General features: G+C 40.3%; 2 protein-coding genes and 1 long non-coding RNA gene across 3 annotated transcripts; 2 read left to right on the top strand and 1 right to left on the bottom strand.

Annotated features, from left to right (window-relative positions):
• The first annotated feature begins 4,132 nt into the window (after nt 1-4,132).
• Nucleotides 4,133-7,629, top strand: LOC131981385 (uncharacterized). Its single transcript, XM_059345658.1, has 7 exons — nt 4,133-4,234; nt 4,541-4,711; nt 6,133-6,274; nt 6,543-6,775; nt 6,865-7,043; nt 7,135-7,228; nt 7,392-7,629. Exons 1-7 carry the CDS (start codon nt 4,133-4,135, stop codon nt 7,488-7,490), a joined length of 1,020 nt encoding a protein of 339 aa, XP_059201641.1. The 3' UTR covers nt 7,491-7,629.
• Nucleotides 7,502-9,399, top strand: LOC131981383 (uncharacterized). The gene is made up of 7 exons (XM_059345657.1): nt 7,502-7,711; nt 7,825-7,942; nt 8,017-8,108; nt 8,205-8,322; nt 8,619-8,735; nt 8,946-9,138; nt 9,396-9,399. Exons 1-7 carry the CDS (start codon nt 7,502-7,504, stop codon nt 9,397-9,399), a joined length of 852 nt encoding a protein of 283 aa, XP_059201640.1.
• A 5,640-nt stretch (nt 9,400-15,039) lies between these two features.
• Nucleotides 15,040-17,345, bottom strand: LOC131982317 (uncharacterized). The gene is made up of 5 exons (XR_009395374.1): nt 17,296-17,345; nt 17,158-17,223; nt 16,955-17,080; nt 16,115-16,270; nt 15,040-15,430 (listed from the first exon to the last, which is right to left on the bottom strand). It is a non-coding gene; the product is annotated as an uncharacterized LOC131982317 (long non-coding RNA).
• Nucleotides 17,346-20,551: the final 3,206 nt, after the last annotated feature.

Below are 20,551 nucleotides of genomic sequence, written 5' to 3'. Positions count from 1 at the left end.
TGTCACTGTGAAGTTTGCTTCACTGGTAAAAAAAAACAAAAAAAACAACAAAAAACAAAACTATACACATACAGTAGTGTATAATGCAGATGCACAAAATAGTACACATCATTTTTTGAGAAAATTTTGGAAATACGGAAAATAAGAACTTCAGAACTAAATTGCAAACACAACAACACAGATGCAATTTATAGCAGGAATTATTGATTAATCTATTACTTTAGATTAATCACTTGTTAATTAACTGTTTATGAGTAGTCATTTTAATTACTGGCCCAAAGAAATATAAATAAATGAATTATTAACATATTATGGGGAAACATCATTGGAAGCTGAGCAACATAACCTATGGGTCAAGCACGGTCCGGATTACCTTTCCCCTCAGTGGTTCTCTGTTGCTCCAGCTCCCGCTCCACCTGCCCCTCAGTGGTTCTCTGTTGCTCCACCTCCTGCTCCACCTGCCCCTCAGTGGTGCTCTCCTCCTGCTCCACTTGGCCTTCTATGGTCAATTGTCAGGGGTATTCACCAACCACCAACCGTGAATATTGTTTTATGTTACTTTCATATTTTAACAGTATTTGGTATGTCCGACCCTGCAGAACCATTCACATTTTACTCTTTAAAAAGGTCGATGCTTCCTTTCTCCTGAACGTTAGCTAATTTTACAGTCAAAAATGAAATAAAAATATTACATTTATGTTGCTGATGAAGTCCAAACTATCGACCAGGCTTTGAATCATTGGCCTAATGAATAAATCATGCGAGTTATGTCAAAGAACGGCATCATTAATGACATTTCAGCAAAACATGCAGCAGAATATTATGAGCGCATGTCTTACCTGGAGAGTAGTGTGAGCGCAATGAGTTGATCCCCGCAGGAAGCTGCTGAAACGCGCCGGTGACAGTCACACTATGTGGGCGTGGCATGGCGCCAAAATATGGCGTCTCGCCATAAAACATGAGATCATTATAACTTCTCCATTCTTTGTCCGATCTGCTCCAAACTTCTCATGCTTCATCAGAGTCCAGCCCTTAACACTTCTAAATCATAATATTTCATAAAGCCCTGCCCCTTATGCTATATCCACGCCCCCTTTCATAAAATGACCACATTTCATATTTTAATGAACTTCTCCTACAGATTTAACCTGATTAATTCCAAAGTTGGTCAGTACCATCATAAGGCCTTTGGGATCAAAAGTTATCAAAAGCTTTACTGACCGTCACACTATGTGGGCGTGGCATGGCGGCAAATTATGCCGTCTCGCCACAACACACGAGACCGTATAACTTGACCAGACATTGTCCAATCTGTCCCAAATTTCTCATACGTGATGAGGGTCCAGCCCTGAACACACCCACATATCAATATTGACACTCCGTCAGAGCGCCCCCCGCTGGCAACAGGTAGTCACATGTTTTATACTTAGCCCTAGCAGTAGGCTTCACGTAGAGACACGAAATTTGGTACACACATGAATCATGTGGAGACGCACCAAAAAGCCTCTTGGACCCATACCTCAAACCCAACTGGAAGTCTGCCAGCTTGGTTTGAATATTGCACGATTCATCGTTTTTTCCCATTTCCACCTCGCATACTTTAACAAACTCCTCCGACAGATTTCACCCCATGGACTTCAAACTTGGTCAGTATCACAAGGGCTTTGTACTTTGGGATCAAAAGTTATTGAAAGCTTTACCGACTGCCACACTATGTGGGCGTGGCATGGCGGCAAAATATGGCGTCTTGCCACAAAACTACACATCCTTATAACTTTTACATACTTTGTTCCATCTGGTCCAAACTTCTCGTGCTTCATCAGAATCCAGCCCTTAACACTTCTAAATAACAATATTTCATAAAGCCCCGCCCCTTATGCTTAATCCACGCCCCCTTTCATAAAATGACCACGTTGAATACTTTACCAAACTCCGCCTACAAATTTAATCCCATTGACTTCTCAGTTGGTCAATACCATTACAAGCCCTTTGGGAACATAACTTATCAACACCTTTACTGACCTTCGAATATGTGTGTGTGGCATGCCGGCAAAATATGGCATCTCGCCATAATACACCAGACTCTATAACTTGACCATACATTGTCCAATCTGTCCCAAATTTCCCACACCTGATGAGGGTCCAGCCCTGACCACACCCACATGTCATTATTGACACACAGTCATAGCGCCCCCCGCTGGCTACAGGAAGTAACATGTTTTACACAGATATTTTCATTGTGTTATACATATAAGTGAGCCATGTTATATATATTTATATTTATGTCGTAGCATCTGCCCCTCATCCACATACACACATGCACACACACACATGCACATACACCTGTCAACCTAGTCTCACGGCAGAACGTGAAACTGTCACGAAATTAAACAATCTAATTCGTGCTCCCCGAAACGATTGTACATGTTTTCGTGCTCACTGAAACGATTGTACAACATTTTTTCGTGCTGCTCAGGACGACTTTAAAACGAATGTATTTCAATAGGAAGCATCTTTCGTGCTTGCACCACGTATTTTACAGTTGTGCGGTCGTGCTACTGATGATCGCATTTGTGTGTTTTTAATGTCTTAATAGACGTTTAAAATCAATATCTTGTCTTTCTGTCATTTATAGGTCACGGAAGCGCACTGTTTTCATGCACACGGCACATATGATAAGAGAGTTTTCGCATTTCTTTCGGGTCAGAATGTATTAATTTGTTATTATAATGTACACTGATCATTAACGATACTGCAGAGTTGTGTAGTGGCCATCGCAAAGAAATAATCCTGCTTCTTTTCCAAGAAATATCGCAATTTCATTGGCTTGTTGCGTGAATTTACACTACATTTCCCATGAGTATCAGCGGCCATTGCTATGGTGACGACACAACCTTTTAGTATAATGTTTTATATTGCCGATGTCGTCAGTGGCGAAATATAATATAAAACAATGCCTTGTAGCAGTTGTATTGACATGTAAAGAAAATAATGTGTGAATAATAAAAATGGACCAGCCACAAACGGTACAGGAAACAGAATTTGAAGCTTTCTGATTGGCCGATCTGGCCCAGACATGTAAGCCAACACACTGTGAACAAAATGTATTAATTTGTTGTTATAATGTACACTGATCATTAACGATGCGGAGTTGGCCATTGCTAAGAAATAATTTTGCTTCTTTTCCGAGAAATATCGCAATTTCATTGGCTTGTTGCGTGAATTTACACTACAGTTTACTGTAAGATGGACATTATTAAGACGTGCGCTCATAATATTCTGCTGCATGTTTTGCTGAAATGTCATTAATGATATACATCTATCTGTCTGTGGCTGGTAAAATGCTCATATCTGAAAAAATTAAGTTCCATCCCAACCTGCATGAATGTATCTGTAATGACAATATTAATTTAGCCTGACCGGCCTGCTGCACAGGCCATTTGGTCACAGTGAGGAAAACCACAGACGATATTACGCGCCTTTAACAGTGTTACAGGAAGTGGACGACCCCGAACGTCTTTTACCGTAATTACTGGAGACGCAACAGAAAATTAAAATTCCTTCATTCAGATACAAATTGCAGACCTTTCAATATTAATATAGGAACGACTGAGTAGTATATTAGGTCTATTCTATGTAGGCCAATCAGAATTATGTTATCAGATTACAAAAGATTAGTGTTACATATTTAAACACCTTTTCTCCTGTCAGCAGTGGCCCTGGTGAGAGAAAAAATAACTGTCTAGAACATGCGAAATGCCTATTATAGCGATTGAAAATGTTTTGAGATGTTTACAAAGAAAAAATATATATTTATTCTAAATTATATTTATGTATTTTGTATTTGGTAACTACATTAACTTTCTCTGTTCTCTCTGCAGATACATCCAACCAACACGCAACAACACACAACCCATACTACACCCACACCACAAAACCAACGGCACTTTTAAGAGCCAATTTCTGTCTGTCTCTCTCCAACCAGCTCTTTATCTTTACCTCTGTCTATCTCTCAACCTGTTTGTCTATCTTGCGCTGTCTTTCTGTCTGTCTCTCTCTCTCTTCTATACAGAATCTGTCTGTTTGTATATCTGTATTACTCGTCTGTCTGTCGGTATCTGTCTGGTTCACAATGACCTACAGATATACCACTGACCCCGAAAATCCCTACTACAAAGATGAGAGACGCAGGACTGTTTTTATGCATTTAGACCACACTCTAGCTGAAGCCCGGGTAAGTATTTAAAATATCTCATTCATTGTGTACTTGAACAGGCGGGTGACAAAGTGCACAAGGCACTAGGGCTCACTCAGTGGTTTGATGTGAATAATATGCTATGGCCTTCACAATCACCACATCTAAACACCCTCTCCTTTACCATCATTATAACACAAAATGAGGGACTATCTTTTTATAGAATGCTGTTCATCCCTTGAGATATGTACAGTCAAAGCCGTTTTGCATTGAAGCTATTCAATTCCTCAGTAACACACTATGTTGGGGTTTCCTTTCATTTGTCACCTCTGTTTTGGTTTTCAGTATTCAGTATTTAACATCAGTCTTTCACAATATTTCATTTCAACACACAGAGAAGATCTGAGGAGCGGAAACGAGCACGCTCTGGAGGAGACCCTCCAAAGACCTCTAAAAGGGTTACTGCTGGACGGGGCAAGCCCAGGGGGAGGCGTAGAGGCCAACGTCGTGCCTCAGGTTGGTATCTGAATTTGAATTAATTTTGATTTGCATTAATTTTTATTTGTATTAATTAAATAAATTCTTCTAAAGTCTTATTGTTGAGAGTTTAAATATTCCCATCTATAAAAGTACATTACCAAGTACTTAACATATTATATCTGATTTTATAAATTGTTAATGAGTATGTAGATTGAAATAAATATGAATGCAATGATAAACTAACCTGTTCTTGTTCCTCTGTGCACTATTTTAAAGTCACATGTCCTGCTGAGTGCTCCATCTCATCCAGTGTGGAGGTTGCATGTACTGAACCCTCAACACAACGAAATCCTCAGGAGGAGTTTGGTAAGTCATAGTGATTCATTTCATTTTAAATGTAAAATACATGTCTAATTACAGTTATCAATGAGACAGAAAAATCACAATAGACGGTTGTAATAGTTTTGAGTTTGTTTCTGTACTTGCTGTTTTATTTTGTAGTTCCACCTGATGTATTTTGTAGCCCACCCTGTCCGTCTGGTCTGGGGGTTTTTTGTTTCCTTTTTTGATTTTGCACCTGACCCTGATTGGTTTCACCTGTGTCTGATTAGTCCTGCTGAACCATAAAATGATAGATTGATCAGTTGGCTTTTCATGGTTCTCATGTAAATAATTGTTTATAGCTCAAGTTCATATTTTCTTTACAGAAAAAAATATGGAGAGGCTTCAAACTATCTTGGCCTCATGTCCCTCTGCTGAACCTCAAAGAAGCTCTGCGTCATCATGGTCTTTTCGGCAGCAGAAAGCCTCGGAGCGCTGGAAAGAAGCAAGACCATACCACTTAACATGCCTTCTTGAAAAAGAAGCTGTTGGTCAACCCTTGTGTGGCCTCTGCCACGAGCCTGCTGTTATTAGGTTGGATCTCATGAATATTATATCAAACTTGTTAATCTATTTAGCCAAGGTTGGTTTGTTGAGCATTAATGCTCAGTGCCCTGCTATAGATTGTTAGCTAACATGCATGTTTTGGGTGGGAAAAAAGATGAATACCAGTAGGAAACCTATGAACGTAAGTTAATCTTTGACCTTGGGTCTTTAAGGTGACAGTGCGGAACACTGTCACCATGCTACCACGCAATAAAATCGAACCTTGTATCAAAGTTAATTATGAATATCTTTAGTTGAATGTATAGTACTACTGCTTATCACTATATAAGCAAAGTTTTGTATTTCCTCCCTAGGTGCAGAGAATGTCTGCCTGAGGAGTGGTTCTGTGGGGGCTGTGATGTACTGCATCACAAAAAACAGCCTCTCCACAACAGGGAAGCTGTGATTGATGTTTTTTTTAAAGCCATTCCTCCAACCACATGCATCATGAGAGGGGAGAGTGGATATTGCACCCAAGAGCAAGTTATGTTCTCATAAAAGCCTTAATTTTGCTGTTCACGTGTCTGTAGCCAGGTAAAGATAATGTACACAGGTGTTTTTCTTTTTTGCCAGCGTGCATTTTGCCCACTGTGAAGGTGCAAAGCTGCTCATGTGAAGGCACAAACTTCACTGTATCTCCAGGCAAACCAGTGATTTTGATCATCATTAATGGTAAACAGTTTACTGTTTATATTTCTGTTGTAGATTTTATGTTTCTTGACATTACTTTAATGTGGCATTGTGTCTACAATTGCAGTAGTGTCAAATCCATGGTACAGCACATGCTATTGTTATTGACCCGAAACATAAACAGACATCATTTTTGGCATTTGGGGTATTGCACCTGGAATGTTTGGAGGTCAAAAGATGGAGATTTCAGCTGGAATGTAGTGTCACTCTAGAAAAATGCATAATAATCATATTTGTTTTTTTCTTCAAGGGCGTTATGACTTGCATCAGCCACTATATGTCTGTCAATCATGTCAGCAGCAGTGGTCCCCCAATTTAAAGGACCTCCTTAGGAGTGGATATTGGCCGGCGACTGTCAACACGTCCACACTGTACTCGTTGGACCTCCTTAGCTCCTTTCAGGAACTCAAGGTTATCTCTCCGGGATTCTCCAGACAGGCTTTTGCTAAGCTACTGGAGCATCGCACAAAGTGTGGAGGAAGGGTAAGTGTAATTGGTTTTCACTGTTACTAAATGTCCTCTCCATAAGCAGACAAAATCACAAATAAACTATTTAATGTTATGTCTTCCAGACTGGACATATCAGTGGCGATGCACTGCAACGTAACTTCTTAGAGTTCACATATGCTTCGTTTGAGGAAGACCAGCTCTGTTGTGGTGAACCATTTACCTGCCTAGCCTGCACGCCAGAAATGTTGGCTGTTGTAGCAGACGGGAACAGGAAGCTATATCGCTTTCGCCGAAGTGGAAGGTGCCCTTTCTTGCAGTGATTTTATTGATTTATCTCTGTAAATATAACTTACATATTTCATGGATTGATTTCCTATTTTTGTCTTCCTCAGGTCTGATGACCCTGGTTTTTTTGAGGGGCTCTTTGTGGCTAAAGACAGTGCAGTGTCTGAATTTGTGGACACCATACGGCGATCAGTGAAAAATGCAAGTTTTTATCATCTGACAAAAATAGTTAATAAAACAACCATCTATTGTTTGTCCTCCCTTGATATTCTTTCCACTGCAGCTACTTATGCCTACCATCTACTCCAAAATTTTGTATGACACCATTGCTTTAATTTGATTTGTAATGCATATTATGTCATAGACACAGGGAAGAGGCACATGTGGGGACTCACAGTGGACAGCATCAAACTGGATGAAGAGGGGATGGAAGTTGCAGTGTGTCGGCATGGATTCCTTCTGAAGGCTCTTAACATGTACAGGGGGGAGATATTTGCTTACCCTCTGTATCTCCAGAAACAGCTCATGCCAGCCAAGGCACAGTTCTTCGCCATGGATGTGGCCTGCAAGTACTGGCCATACCTGGAGAAAGCTGCCAGTGTCCTTCCTGCTCTCCAGGAGCTGACCACCATGAAGCCGTTCCTCAGTGTGATGCATGCTCGAGCTCATGCTACTAAGTGTGAGGTATGTTTTAATATTTCTTGGATCATATGTGCATTTCTAATGCTCACAACCACATTGATAATATAAAATTGCTATCTTTTTGCATGACCACTGCACCGACCCTTTGCTAACAGATTAAATGGAGTGGTAGGAACCAGGAAGGAGCAGGGACAACTGCCAGTGAGGAGGTGGAGCAGGTCAACAGCTACCTCTCCCGTTGTGCCCTGACGACAAAATATATGTCTAAAGCAGGTGATTAGTGTCGCATATTCTTGCATACCTTTTTATATTGTAAATATCCTAACATCATTATTTGCTTTCAACAGCACGGGTGGACATGCTTACAGTGCATGCAATGGGGTGGAACCACCAAAAAAATGTCACTCTTCATCAGGCCCGTTCCACAAGATATGTGAAGGTAAGTCTCATGTGTCTCTTAATTGTTTTGTGTACACTTGGCCTGTTGTCAGTAATACAAAGTTTTAATTCAGACTATTGTTTAACACTTTATCAGACCTGTCAGAGACTCACTGATGAGACTGCAAGGCCAGGGGAACTACAAACCCAGCTACAGTGCTCGGATGAGACAGTGTCACAGTGGACCTCAGATGTGAAGGAATGGGCAGCTGATGGTAAATATGACCAAATAACAGAAAACAAATTATATCCCTTTCTAATACTATTGATTGACTGAATTCAGTGGATTATATGTATGGATTAAAACAGATGGTGACCTGCCACCAGCCAACAACATGTCACTATTAGATGTTATGTATATTCATGTCATGTTTACCGTTACTTCCAGTTTTCCTACAGGAAGCATATATACTAAGTTATACAATCAGGTTGGGTTAAAGGGGTTTGATATGTAAGACCAATTAAAACATTGAAACTGTTGTGTGTTATTTTCTATCACATATTTCTACAGAGATGCCAAAGACATCTGATAGCACTGAGGACACCGCAAACACTGGCCTTCAGCAGTCTATCGAGGGCCGTTACCTGAGTGTGACACAGCGGAAGCAAACCATCTACCATCAGAATGGTATGACTATATTATATAATGGGCTGATGAAATCAAATTGCTGCATTTAAGTATTTTCTTAACTCTCCACCAACAACTACAGTATGTACGTAAACTAGTTGCTGTCAAGCTAATTTAGTGAATTATTAAATTCTGTGTTTTAAATGACGATTGTGTGCAGTGCATTTTTGTTCTGTTACAAGCCTGCATCTTTTTTTCATGTCTTTCTAGTCAGCAGCAAACTTCGCCATCGCATTCGAAGGAAGCTGGCGGAAGACAAAAAGATCCTGTTTGAGGAGATTAACAGATACAACCATCTTGTGCAAGCCTCTGCCACAAATATAGATACAGCCATGGTGGAGCATTCCCTGACCGAGAGCACTGTGTCCCCAATATGGCCAGGGGTGGTTCATGGTAGCGGTATGTCAGTTTTACATGCTTCATACGAATTTAAAAAACATTTAATAACATTGTTTTTTAGGAACATTTTACTTGGTATGCCTTTAACTGAGTCATCCAAATAACATATGGAGTGTTTTAATTTTCATCTAGTTTATGGATTTATTTTCAGTTTTCCTATAAATCAATTTTCTACAAAGTACCCGTTTATAGTTTCAAACAATTTGTAATGCTATTATATGAAACAGTCTCATGTATGCATGTAATGTTTTTGATTTTTAGGTAATATCATAATCAAGAAGCAGCTGCACGATCAAGTGATGTTGACAATGCGACTGTGAGAAGAAAAAAGATGTTGGAGATGGCACAACACTGCACATGGTTGCAGAACATGGCAGTGGTTCTCAAGAACAGGGTGGCTGAGGAGGGTAAGTAGAAATACTTAGCAATCCATTTTAAAGTATGTGTTTCAAATGACAAAAAATCTGATCAAATCAGCCTTAGTCACATCACTTGGATGCAGAACATTAAAGGCTTTGTTTGCCAGGTTGGCTTGTGCATAATAAGATGGCAATTATAGTTGTTTGCTGGAGAGATATTCAGTTGAATATCTCAGGACACTTTTCATATAGAGCAGGTCAGACACTGGCTGCCTCTTTGGTCCTTGCAGCAAAACCTCTCACTGTTTAAGTCACCTCCAACTGTAGATTTGAATGGGATGGGCCTCTGTGCCCCTCCCATTCAATGTGAAAATGTTTCATCTCTAATCACATCTTGAAAAATTAGAATATTGTGAGAAAGTTCAATATTTTTTGTCAATCATTTCAGAAAGTCATATAGATTCTGTGTCAGAAAATTAGAATATTGTGGAAAAATCAATATTGGTGTCACACCCTAACCAGCTAATTAACTCAAACACCTGCAAAGGTTTCCTGAGGCTTCAAATGGTCTATCAGTCCAAATCTACAAAATCATGGGGAAGACTGCTGACTTGACAGATGTCCAGAAGACAGTCATTGGCATCCTCCATAAAGAAAGCAGAATCCATTCAAGAATCTGGGGACAGTAACGCAGTCATCTACCAGGACATTTTAGAGCTCTTCATGCTTCCACAAGCTCTTTGGAGATGCTGATTTCATTTTCCAGAAGGACTTGGCACCTGCCCACACTGGCAAAGGTACCAAAAGCTGGAGTAGCATAGGAGTCTATGGGCTTTTGTTAAGAGGAAGGTGAGAGACACCGTATGACCTGAAGGCTGCTATAAAAGCAACATGGGCTTCCATTACACCTCAGCAGTGCCTCAGGCTGTTCGTTAAGTTTGATGTTACAGTATATACTGTTTGGTAGTTTAATCCACAACAATGCATCATGGTCTATAAGGTATAAGGTATATGGTCCATATACTTGTAGCATCACTGTCCTGTGAGAACCATGTAAATCTCTAAAAATGTTCATTTAAAACCATCAACTTTGTGGTTTTCACTGGGCAGGAAGTGTGTGAAAACTTGTTATTTTGAAGTAACTAGTTACTAAAGGTTTCAGACTAATCTAGTGGAGTAGAAGTATAAAGCTGCATGAAATGGAATTACAAGTATACCTCAAATTTGTACTTAGGTGCAAGCGCTAGTTACCTTCCACCACTGACCCTAACATAGGCGGGCTCATTCGACTCCTGTTTTACATTGTCTGCCATGGATGGGTTTCATCCCATTTCAAACTGCAGCTGGTCGGCCTTAACCTGAATCTAAATGCCACTATCTCCGTTAACAAACTGCATTTTACAACCTGTGATTTTAAAATGGGAAGTTGCTACAGTGTGTGTGTGTGTGTGTACTACTTCAGGGCTACAGGTGGGGGCTCCCCCTTGACGAAGCGCTGACTCTCTGGATGAAGAACTTGATCCAGTTGTTGACCCAGTTTTTTCGTGTCTCCATCAGGTAGTAGTTATAACCATGGTAATCCAGATAAGGATTGTCTTAATATTAAATTAAATGCTACCCCAAATTGTTAGGCTACTTCTAAAATAATTCACTTAAAAATATAAATAATGAACTGTTAGAAAATGAAGAATTTCAGGTGTAGTTGTAGGCTTTGAGTTGAAAAACACAGGAGAATGACTCCTTTCACAGTATTATATTACTTGAAAATCTTGAAAATGTTTCATCTCTAATAATTACATGACTGTAAACTGTAATATTGAGGTTTGTCAATTTATGCAGAGTACTTGAGTAAATGTACTCAGTAACATCCCAACACTGACTGAGGTCAGGTTGAAAGCACCAACAGTGGAACATGGAATTATTTATATTAATTAATTACATGTAAAGTGTAATATAATAACATATAGTACAACATATTTTAGAAAACTTAAAAATATGTTGCTGAAGAACTTCTGAAAAGGAAACTGAGTAGGATTAAGTACATTTTTATTAAGGCCAATCCTGTGGTTAAACTCTGTGTCAACCCAATTGCAGGGTTTCTCACCTCATAAGAGAAAGGTGAGACATGACCCCTCAAATGCAGAAGATAAATAATAAATATGCAGAAACAAAAGTGGAGTTCAAATTATACATTTTATTTTTAAACATTATTTTGAAGATAATTCTTTGGCTGCCAGGAATCGGGCCACTGCTCGCCACTGAAAACAGAAGGAAATGTTGCTGTTACTGGTCCTTGTTGAATCTTTCCAATAAACTTAAAGCCAACATGCATCAAGCAAACAACATTTTATGAATGTGTCTTTTATAGCTGTTCAATATAATGTTAATTATGACTGTTTTTATTTTCCATCTATGCAAATATTTCAATTTTTTGCTTTAACTCAAGCACAAGTGAAAGACATGAAAAAAGTGGTAGGATAGCCTGTGAAGTTGACAGTTGTATCGCATCTGTAAAATGTAATGTGTTTGTTCTTCCTCTTGAGAGTACAAGGGATGAAGCAGACATGAAGCAGAAAAACAGCAGAGTATATACCATACTGGACACGGCTCCCACTCAACCAACATTTCTGCTTTGCCCTGCGAAGACAATAAAAACACAAAAACATAGATTTTAAGATTTTAAGTTAAAGTCACTGAGTTTCTTCGGTACAATAAGTAATAGTTGGTATTTACATTATGGGATCATGAAATTTTCAGTACAAACTGCATTTTAATCTGTAATTCAGAAAGACCCTACTCATAAAGTATCTAGCTGACAAGTATGGTATGAATTGCAAACACACAAGGAAGTTTAGAAATCCTACAGCCCACTATATGCATTTCTTATTTGCCTTTCTAACCTTTCTCACTCTTTCTTTTATTATGCTCCTGATGGGGAAAGCCTGTAGGCGAGTGTGGTAGGAGCAATCTGTAGACATCAAAAACACATTTCACTCACTTTTAGATTAGGATCCAAATAAATACAGCTATGAAGACGTAAGCAGTGACCAAACTTGCAAGGATGAAAAGTGACAATGTTTATCACTGATGAATAGTTAGACCAGGGGTCGGCAACCCAAAATGTTGAAAGAGCCATATTGGACCAAAAAAACAAAAAATTAATCTGTCTAGAGCCGCAAAAAAATTAAAAGCCTTATATTAGCCTTATAATGAAGGCAACATGTGCTGTAAGTGTCTATATTAGCTATATTAGCCTACTATCAAAATGACTAAGTAGGCTACAAATACATAATGAGCATTCATGATTAAATGTTTATTTTCCCTGCAGCACATCCTGGAGAGAATGACGCACCACGTGACTACTCTGCTGTACGATCGTGCTTTAAGTTTAACTTCCATTACAATATCAAAGTATAATGTTTCGTTGCATTGATGAAATTATAGAAATACAATAAAGAAATCAGATTTTTGATGTCATTTTTATTTTGAGGATTCGAAAAAAACAACAACAAAATGGAACGTGCATAATAGGCCTCCTGTAATTTCAGACCTCCCCATGGAAATAAAATGCAGTCCTCTCCAATCCTCAATAATATAATACAATCCTCTGATCTTTCCCCCCTTATCTGGGCAACAGACAGACTGAAATAAAACACAGCCTGCCGTTAAAACGCAGCCTGCAATTATAAAAATAAAACGGCAGTCTTTTGAAAAGGTAAAGTATATTAAATTAAAATAATACAGTTTAAGTTCGATTTCTGTGCATTATCCTATTCTCTTTAGTTTTTTTCAGCAAATGCCAAGTAAGTCAGTGCAAGGGTAAAACACAGCAGCATCCTCTTCTCTTTTGACACAACACACACACAACGCAGCCATCCTCGGACCTGAGCAACAAAACACAATAATATCCCTGTGTCATTCCAAATATATACTGACAAAAATCAGAAATCACTTTATAAAAACGGCCACTTTGTTACTAAATATGTGCCTATGACAGGATTCTGTTCTTACCCGTTTAATGTGACTTCTGTTTTCGGACATCACTGGACAGCTTCTCAACATCGGGCATGTAAGATGTAACTTTAATCTTCACGCAGGACTGCAGGCTCTCATCAGTAAGGCGGGTGCGGTATTTGGATTTGATGTAGTTCAGGTTTGAGAATATTTGCTCGCACAGGTATGTTGATCCAAAGATGGATAATACTCCAAATGCATATTTCTTCATGTTCCTATAACTGTCAGGAAGAGCATTCCATGTGTCAAACATAAGTTTCTCGGGTGTTGGGAGGCTTTCAATTTCGCTCCACTTGTGGCTTTGGGCAAGCTGCGCTTTCTGGCGAGTGACGTCTTCAAGCTCGGCTGTCAGACTTTTGAATTTAGACACCCAATTAGATTAGGTCAATCTCCAGGGGTGTGACAGGGAAAGATAGTGTCATTTTTTCCTTTCGGAACTCACCAAATCTGCTCCCAAATGCAGTTTGCATATCAACGATCGCACCTTGTAAATAATCACCGTTGAGTGTGTGATCGTGATGGGCTTCTTTGAAATCCCTCAGGGAGGGGAAGTGAGAGAGCGTGCCTCGCTGTACGTCTCTGGCGAATACAGTCAGCTTGCGCTCGAATGACAACACAGCTTCCAGCATTTGCAGTGCAGTGTTTCCCCCTGGAGACTCTTATTCAGCATGTTTAGGTGACTTGTCATATCCACCATAAAGTTCAGTTTTTCCAGCCACTCGGTATCTTCCAGTTGCGGGTAGTTCAGGTCTTTGCTTTTCAGGAATGTTTTCACGTGTTCTAAACAAGCAACAAAGCGACACAAAACCTCACCCCTGGACAGCCATCGGACTTTGTTGTGTAGCAGGAGATCGGAATATTGGCTGTCAACTTCATCTAGCAATTGACGGAACTGACGGTGGTTTAATGCTTTTGCAATTATCTTGTTCACCATCTCGATAACAAGGTTCATCACCTCCATACATTCCGGTGGGAATGTTTTTGCACACAGCGCTTCTTGGTGCAAGATGCAGTGGAATGCAAGCAGATTTCCATCCAACGCTTTCTGTAGTAAAGTCACAAACCCCTTTTGTGATCCTCTCATACTGGGTGCCCCATCTGTAGCCACTGAAATCAGGTGCTTGGTGTTTATTCCATTGTCACTTAAACACTTCAGCACAGCCTCACATATGTCCTCCCCCCGTGTCTGGCCTTTCAGTTGTATTAATTGTATCATCTCTTCTTGCGGCCCATCAGAGTTCACATACCTGCATAACAGTGCTGCCTGTTCAATATCGATGACTTCACACGACTCATCACAGGCAATTGAATATGCTGGAGCTGAATTAATGTCCTCGATTTGCTGATAGGTGATGTTGCCTGCCATTTTAATGGCCCTTTCCTTCACTGTCTTTGCGGAGAGAGGCATGTCTTTAATCTTCTGTATTATCTCGGTTTTGTTTTTGAAGTCTGAAAATAGGTGCTCTGATATTTTAACGAATGAATCCTTCATGTAGTCACCGTCTGTGAACGGTTTTCCACGCTTTATTATCTCCCGGGTTGCAACAAAACTAGCAGCAGTAGTGGAGTTTGGAGATGCAATCCACTTCTTAAATCTGTCTTTGCGCTCCTCTAATTTCTCCAGAAGTAGTGCAATCGCACTTTTTCTCTCACTCCCAACTGGGTACTCGGCTGCAAATGTAGCATGCCTTCCCTGGAAATGTCTTTCCACATTACTCTTTTTGTTATCTGACAGCTTCTCATTACAAATCAAACATACAGGCAAACCTTCCGCACTGGCAATGAAAGCAAATGATTCAGTCCAAGAACTGTTGAATCCTCTGTTCTCCTCAGCTATCTTTCTCTTTTTACCTTTAGGATCCATGGCCCATCACACACCCGCTGGTTTGTTTACAACAGCCACCTGCCTGGCACCACGCCCAACTGAAAGAAACGTGTGTCGCAGGCTATGACGCAAATCTTCGTTGACAGAAATGTTGAAATTTAATATTTTTAAACGTTACCAATGTTTGTGTCATGTTTGTCCTCCTACAGAAACCATATTAAAAGAAAAACATATATTTTCCCCCCATCTTTTTCCATTTTCATACATTTTTGAAAAAGCTCCAGGGAGCCACTAGGGCAGCGCCAAAGAGCCGCATGCGGCTCCAGAGCCGCGGGTTGCCGACCCCTGAGTTAGACCAAACTTAACTTGTACCGTGGAGCTGCTCTCAGTTCCAATGTGGTACTCTTGCTGGAATTACCATAAAACTACTGAGCCACAGCTGACAACTGAAAATACTCCACTGCTGCATCCTATACTGCATGGCTTTCATCACCTTATTGTGGCGGCACTAGGGGTGATTTACTAAGTTATCTCTCAAATGATCTTTTCTTCTATATTACGGACAACGCCACCTTGGGTTAGGGCCCAAGGACCCGTAGGAAAGGTCAATTATCAACTATTGTAGAAGGACACAGGTTTGTTCAAAACAGGGAGGTTAGGAGACGGAGTTCAAAATGTTATACAAAACTTTATTGTTAAAAATAAGCACAAGGTCTGGGATAATGAAAAAAATAAATATGAAGCGAGCCCAACTGTAGAAGGGGGTGCGAGCTGAGGCTTACCGGCTGGAGGAGGGGTCAACAAAAGGGAAGTGACGTCCAAAAAAGAGGGGAACACCCCATTCACACAGCAAAACGTGAGGTGCACACAAAATAATCTTGAATGGGAATCACACGCACACAGGGAACCACCACCACCACCACCGTCGGCCTCCAACTCTAGGAAAATAATAAAAACACAGTTAACAGGGCTCACCATCAAAGAAACAAACAATATCCCAAAACATAAATGGGCTAACGAATGATCAAATAAGAAGCTAAAGAATAGTAAATTTAATTGATCAGAAATCAACCAAACTAATGAAAAAGAAAATTAAGGAGTCTCTGGCCAGAGATAAACTCAACAGTTAATCTTAAATCAATTAATCCATTTATAAAGCAAATTTCCCTCCCAAAAGAAAATTAAATAATTTCAACAAACTCCCCAAAATAAACAGGTTATTCAAACAAAACAATAAACAACTGAGATAATAAGAAATTATCAAAATAGGTTAACCAGAGAAATAAACAGAATTACACCACACCTTGATTAATTACATTAAAACACACAAACATCCACGAACACACAGTCCGATCCAGTGGCTGAGTCTCCGAACGGGACTCTTAATGTCCAGTACAAGCGGAGCCACACACCCAAAACACACACTGCGTTGCGTGCAGCAGCAGCAGCAGCAGGAAACAGGGCCCGCCGAGAGACACAGGTCGGCCGGGAACGGCCGCCAGGACCCCCACACCAAGCCGGCGAAGTAGCAGCAAAGTAGCGGTAGCAGCAAAGTAGCAAGTAGCAGCAAAGTAGCAGGTAGCCGTGGCTAAATAGCCGAGATCACTCTATACTGTTCTTACTTGGCCGTGACGGTCAAGATACCGGTTTCCAGTCCGGTCGGTTTGAGTCCCCACCAAAGAGGGAGAGGGGTGAAGAGGGTCGGCGCAGCGGGGGAGGACTGCCACCACACACCATGCGACCAGCAGCTGTTAGAGGGAGAGGAGAGGAGATGGCTTAGCACCTGGCTAAAAACAATTAGCAACGGTGGCTCACAGCAACTCACCTATGCTCCGGTCAACATAGGCAAACGACCCAAATGCATCGCCACGGCCGTCTCGGTAATGCCGATCTACGACAAGATTATGTTTTAGTTAAATAATACTTAAACAAGTGAAAAACCGGCGAGCTAAGGTGTGCCTACCTGTGCTATGCGGTGAGCGGCAGAGACAACGACCCGGAAGTGGGCGGGCCGAAGAGGCAGGAAGCGAAAGGGCAGAGGGGGGAGACCTGTCCTACTTTTATCCTCTCGGTGTAAACAGTGATTGGCTGATTAGCCAGGTAGGGCAGGGTGAAACCAAAAATATAACAGTGCCTCATACCACTACATTATCAACTAAGACTGAATATATTTAGGTTGTCTATTCTGACTAATGATCTGTTAGGAGCAGTTCTAAAAAGCAAACAGGGGTAAAATATCAATGTCAACAGATAGCCTTTACATGTACTTTTGAGAGTAGGGTAACACATATAAACCAACACCCTTTTTATTATCTGACTGGCAATAGTCAGATTTGTTTTATGCATGTAAAGGCATTAAATGATCTGTCTGTGCCACCCAGGTTAAAAACAGGAATAACTTAACTTACACTTTTGTGGCTTTTTCTTCGGAGGCAGATGCCTTGGTGCCTCTGTAGGGTGTAAAATTACAGTCTGGTCATATAGCATGTCCACTCAAAAAAAACAAACAAGAAAAAATAGCTATGGCAATATATGGAGTTATCATCATACCAATACAATTCATTAAAAATATATTTTTAATTACCCTACAACATTTACATAGCTGACTTTTTCTTTTTGCCAGTCTGACTGACCCTGACTGACCCTCTGGAGACAGCTGTGGGTTTGGAGAAGAAAAATTACTCAAAAACCACACTATGATTTAATTTATTATTTTAAATAATGTAAACATCTCACAAATGCTGCAGCACATGTAGTAAGACTTAACTGGTGTTGATCCATTAACTCCAGGTGCTTTTGCTTGTTTATGTGCTGTACTGTATGTAAAAATCCAAATTTCTTGACAGCATGTGCTCCTCAAATTTTACGGCAATCCAATAGACTAATACATGCGGTGCCTTCAACTAAAGTGTTCATAGACATGGACACTGCCTGTCTTGACTCCACAAGGATATACACACTATGATGTTTATTACTTAAGTTTTGTGGCAATCATCTTTCTGTTTATTCATGCTCTGAACGCTCTTCTGTCACTGTGAAGTTTGCTTCACTGGTAAAAAAAAAACACAACAACAAAAAACAAAACTATACACATACAGTAGTGTATAATGCAGATGCACAAAATGGTACACATCATTTTTTGACAAATTTTGGAAATACGGAAAGTAAGAACTTCAGAACTAAATTGCAAACACAACAACACAGATGCAATTTATAGCAGGAATTATTGATTAATCTATTACTTTAGATTAATCACTTGTTAATTAACTGTTTATGAGTAGTCATTTTAATTACTGGCCCAAAGAAATATAAATAAATGAATTATTAACATATTATGGGGAAACATCATTGGAAGCTGAGCAACATAACCTATGGGTCAAGCACGGTCCGGATTACCTTTCCCCTCAGTGGTTCTCTGTTGCTCCACCTCCTGCTCCACCTGCCCCTCAGTGGTTCTCTGTTGCTCCACCTCCTGCTCCACCTGCCCCTCAGTGGTGCTCTCCTCCTGCTCCACTTGGCCTTCTATGGTCCTCGCCCTTTCCCCATTGCTTCTGTCCTCCGGTGGGTCACACGGCATCAAGTGGGCCGCGAGGGGTTAAGATTTCACACTTCTTCTTCTTGTCCTTGACTAGAAGCAGCAGTGGCTTGTAACCAGCTGCACTGAGTTTCTAAAGCTGTAATGACAAAAATATGACTTTTCTTTTTTTTTTAAAATGGAAAAGCAACAGTAGAAGTATCTCAGCATATTAATTATTGAGGAAATACAACATGACTTCATGGTGGGTTTAGCTTTTGTATGATGATGTATGTGTTAACAGGAAAGACTCATAGTAGAAGCATAAACCAACTATATATTAACAAACAGCAAAACAAATCTGAATTGGATTTCCCTAAAATCTCTCCCAACCATCAATTGAACAGGGCTTAAAGCAAGAAATTATTTGTGAGCCTGAAAAGTTGTCAAGGAGGAAATGTGTAAATGTATTACATGAATTTAAAATGCTCTATGCCTGAAATAAGGCATAAGGCTTAAACCAAGCTCATAAACCACTAGAGGTGTGCATCTGTATCAGAACAGACCCTGCCTGTATTTTATTTTTCTTTGTCAGTTTACTGGTACCACAGTTATATCAGTGGCGGGCGGTGCATTTCACACTTAGGCCTTCAGTGATGTCCAACTTAGTCAATAAATACCTTTCATTTTGCCAGCATTTATAACACCAGGACTGGAAAGTAGTTAGAAACACACTTAAGCACTACTAGGCATTGCATCACCTCAGTTGTTTACAAAATGGGCTATTATCCGGCGCATTTTAAAAATCAACAATACCGCATCAGCAATTAAAACATATCTGATATGCTACTGTCAAAACTTAAAAATAAAAGGGTCTTTAAAATTATCTTTCCAAAAAGTTTTATTAAATGAGTCCACAAAGAATATGCAAGCTTTAACAAGATTGTACAATACATTGCAAAATCGCAGTTTAATATCAGAAAGACACTAACAAGACGGCCATACTTTGGCGACAGCGACACAATAAACAAGTCTCTTTGTAAAAAAAACTTTTTCATGTCAAAACGTGAGGTATCACGACTTTATGTGACCTGTTGCTTTGAGTACAACCACACAGCTGCGCCAATGCGCCAGATTATTTACATACCGTTAACAGTCCCGGCCGGGTGTGACTCTGTTGATCTGCATAGCACTGCCATGGCTCAAACTAGTAAGTATCCATATCCAATCACAGGACGCGTAAATGTTACTGACACAACTCGTGATCTGATTGGCTATCGCAACTATCTATCAACTGTATTTGCCCGTTCACTTACAGTGCACAGACGCCCGCATTGTTGATTCTGAAGGCCCGGGCAGATTTCATACAGCCTGGCAACATAAGATAGCTGAATTCTGATTGGATAAAAACTCTAACCTAAAAACAACAGCACTGGAAGGAGCATAATATGACATGAAGAGAATATGAATACTTTTCAAGAGGTCCTGGCTGCAGACCTCCACTGTCAGGCCCCTACCTCCACTGTCAGGTCCCTCCACTGTCAGGCCCGGAAGTGCATGGGATACATTTCAAAATAAAACTGCAGACCTCCTCTGTCAGGCCCCTCCACTGTCAGGCCCGGAAGTGCAAGGCATACATTTCAAAATAGAACTGCAGACCTCCACTGTGAGGTCTGTACCGCTGCAGGCTCCACTCTCAGGCCCG

The sequence above is a fragment of the Centropristis striata genome, chromosome 12, assembly GCF_030273125.1.
Source record: "Centropristis striata isolate RG_2023a ecotype Rhode Island chromosome 12, C.striata_1.0, whole genome shotgun sequence".
NCBI lineage: Eukaryota > Metazoa > Chordata > Actinopteri > Perciformes > Serranidae > Centropristis > Centropristis striata.
The sequence above is the reverse complement of the archived record's forward strand: the minus strand, read 5'-3'. Positions and strand labels throughout refer to the sequence as shown.

Excerpts from the sequence above, each read along its gene's own strand:
- LOC131981385 (XM_059345658.1), top strand. The coding sequence starts at position 4,133 with ATGACCTACAGATATACCACTGACCCCGAAAATCCCTACTACAAAGAT. Across the intron at positions 4,712-6,132 it reads AGGCCAACGTCGTGCCTCAG|CCAGGTAAAGATAATGTACA; the intron begins GTTGGTATCTGA and ends ACGTGTCTGTAG. Across the intron at positions 7,229-7,391 it reads TACGGCGATCAGTGAAAAAT|ACACAGGGAAGAGGCACATG; the intron begins GCAAGTTTTTAT and ends ATTATGTCATAG.
- LOC131981383 (XM_059345657.1), top strand. The coding sequence starts at position 7,502 with ATGTACAGGGGGGAGATATTTGCTTACCCTCTGTATCTCCAGAAACAG. Across the intron at positions 7,712-7,824 it reads CTCATGCTACTAAGTGTGAG|ATTAAATGGAGTGGTAGGAA; the intron begins GTATGTTTTAAT and ends CTTTGCTAACAG. Across the intron at positions 7,943-8,016 it reads AAAATATATGTCTAAAGCAG|CACGGGTGGACATGCTTACA; the intron begins GTGATTAGTGTC and ends TGCTTTCAACAG.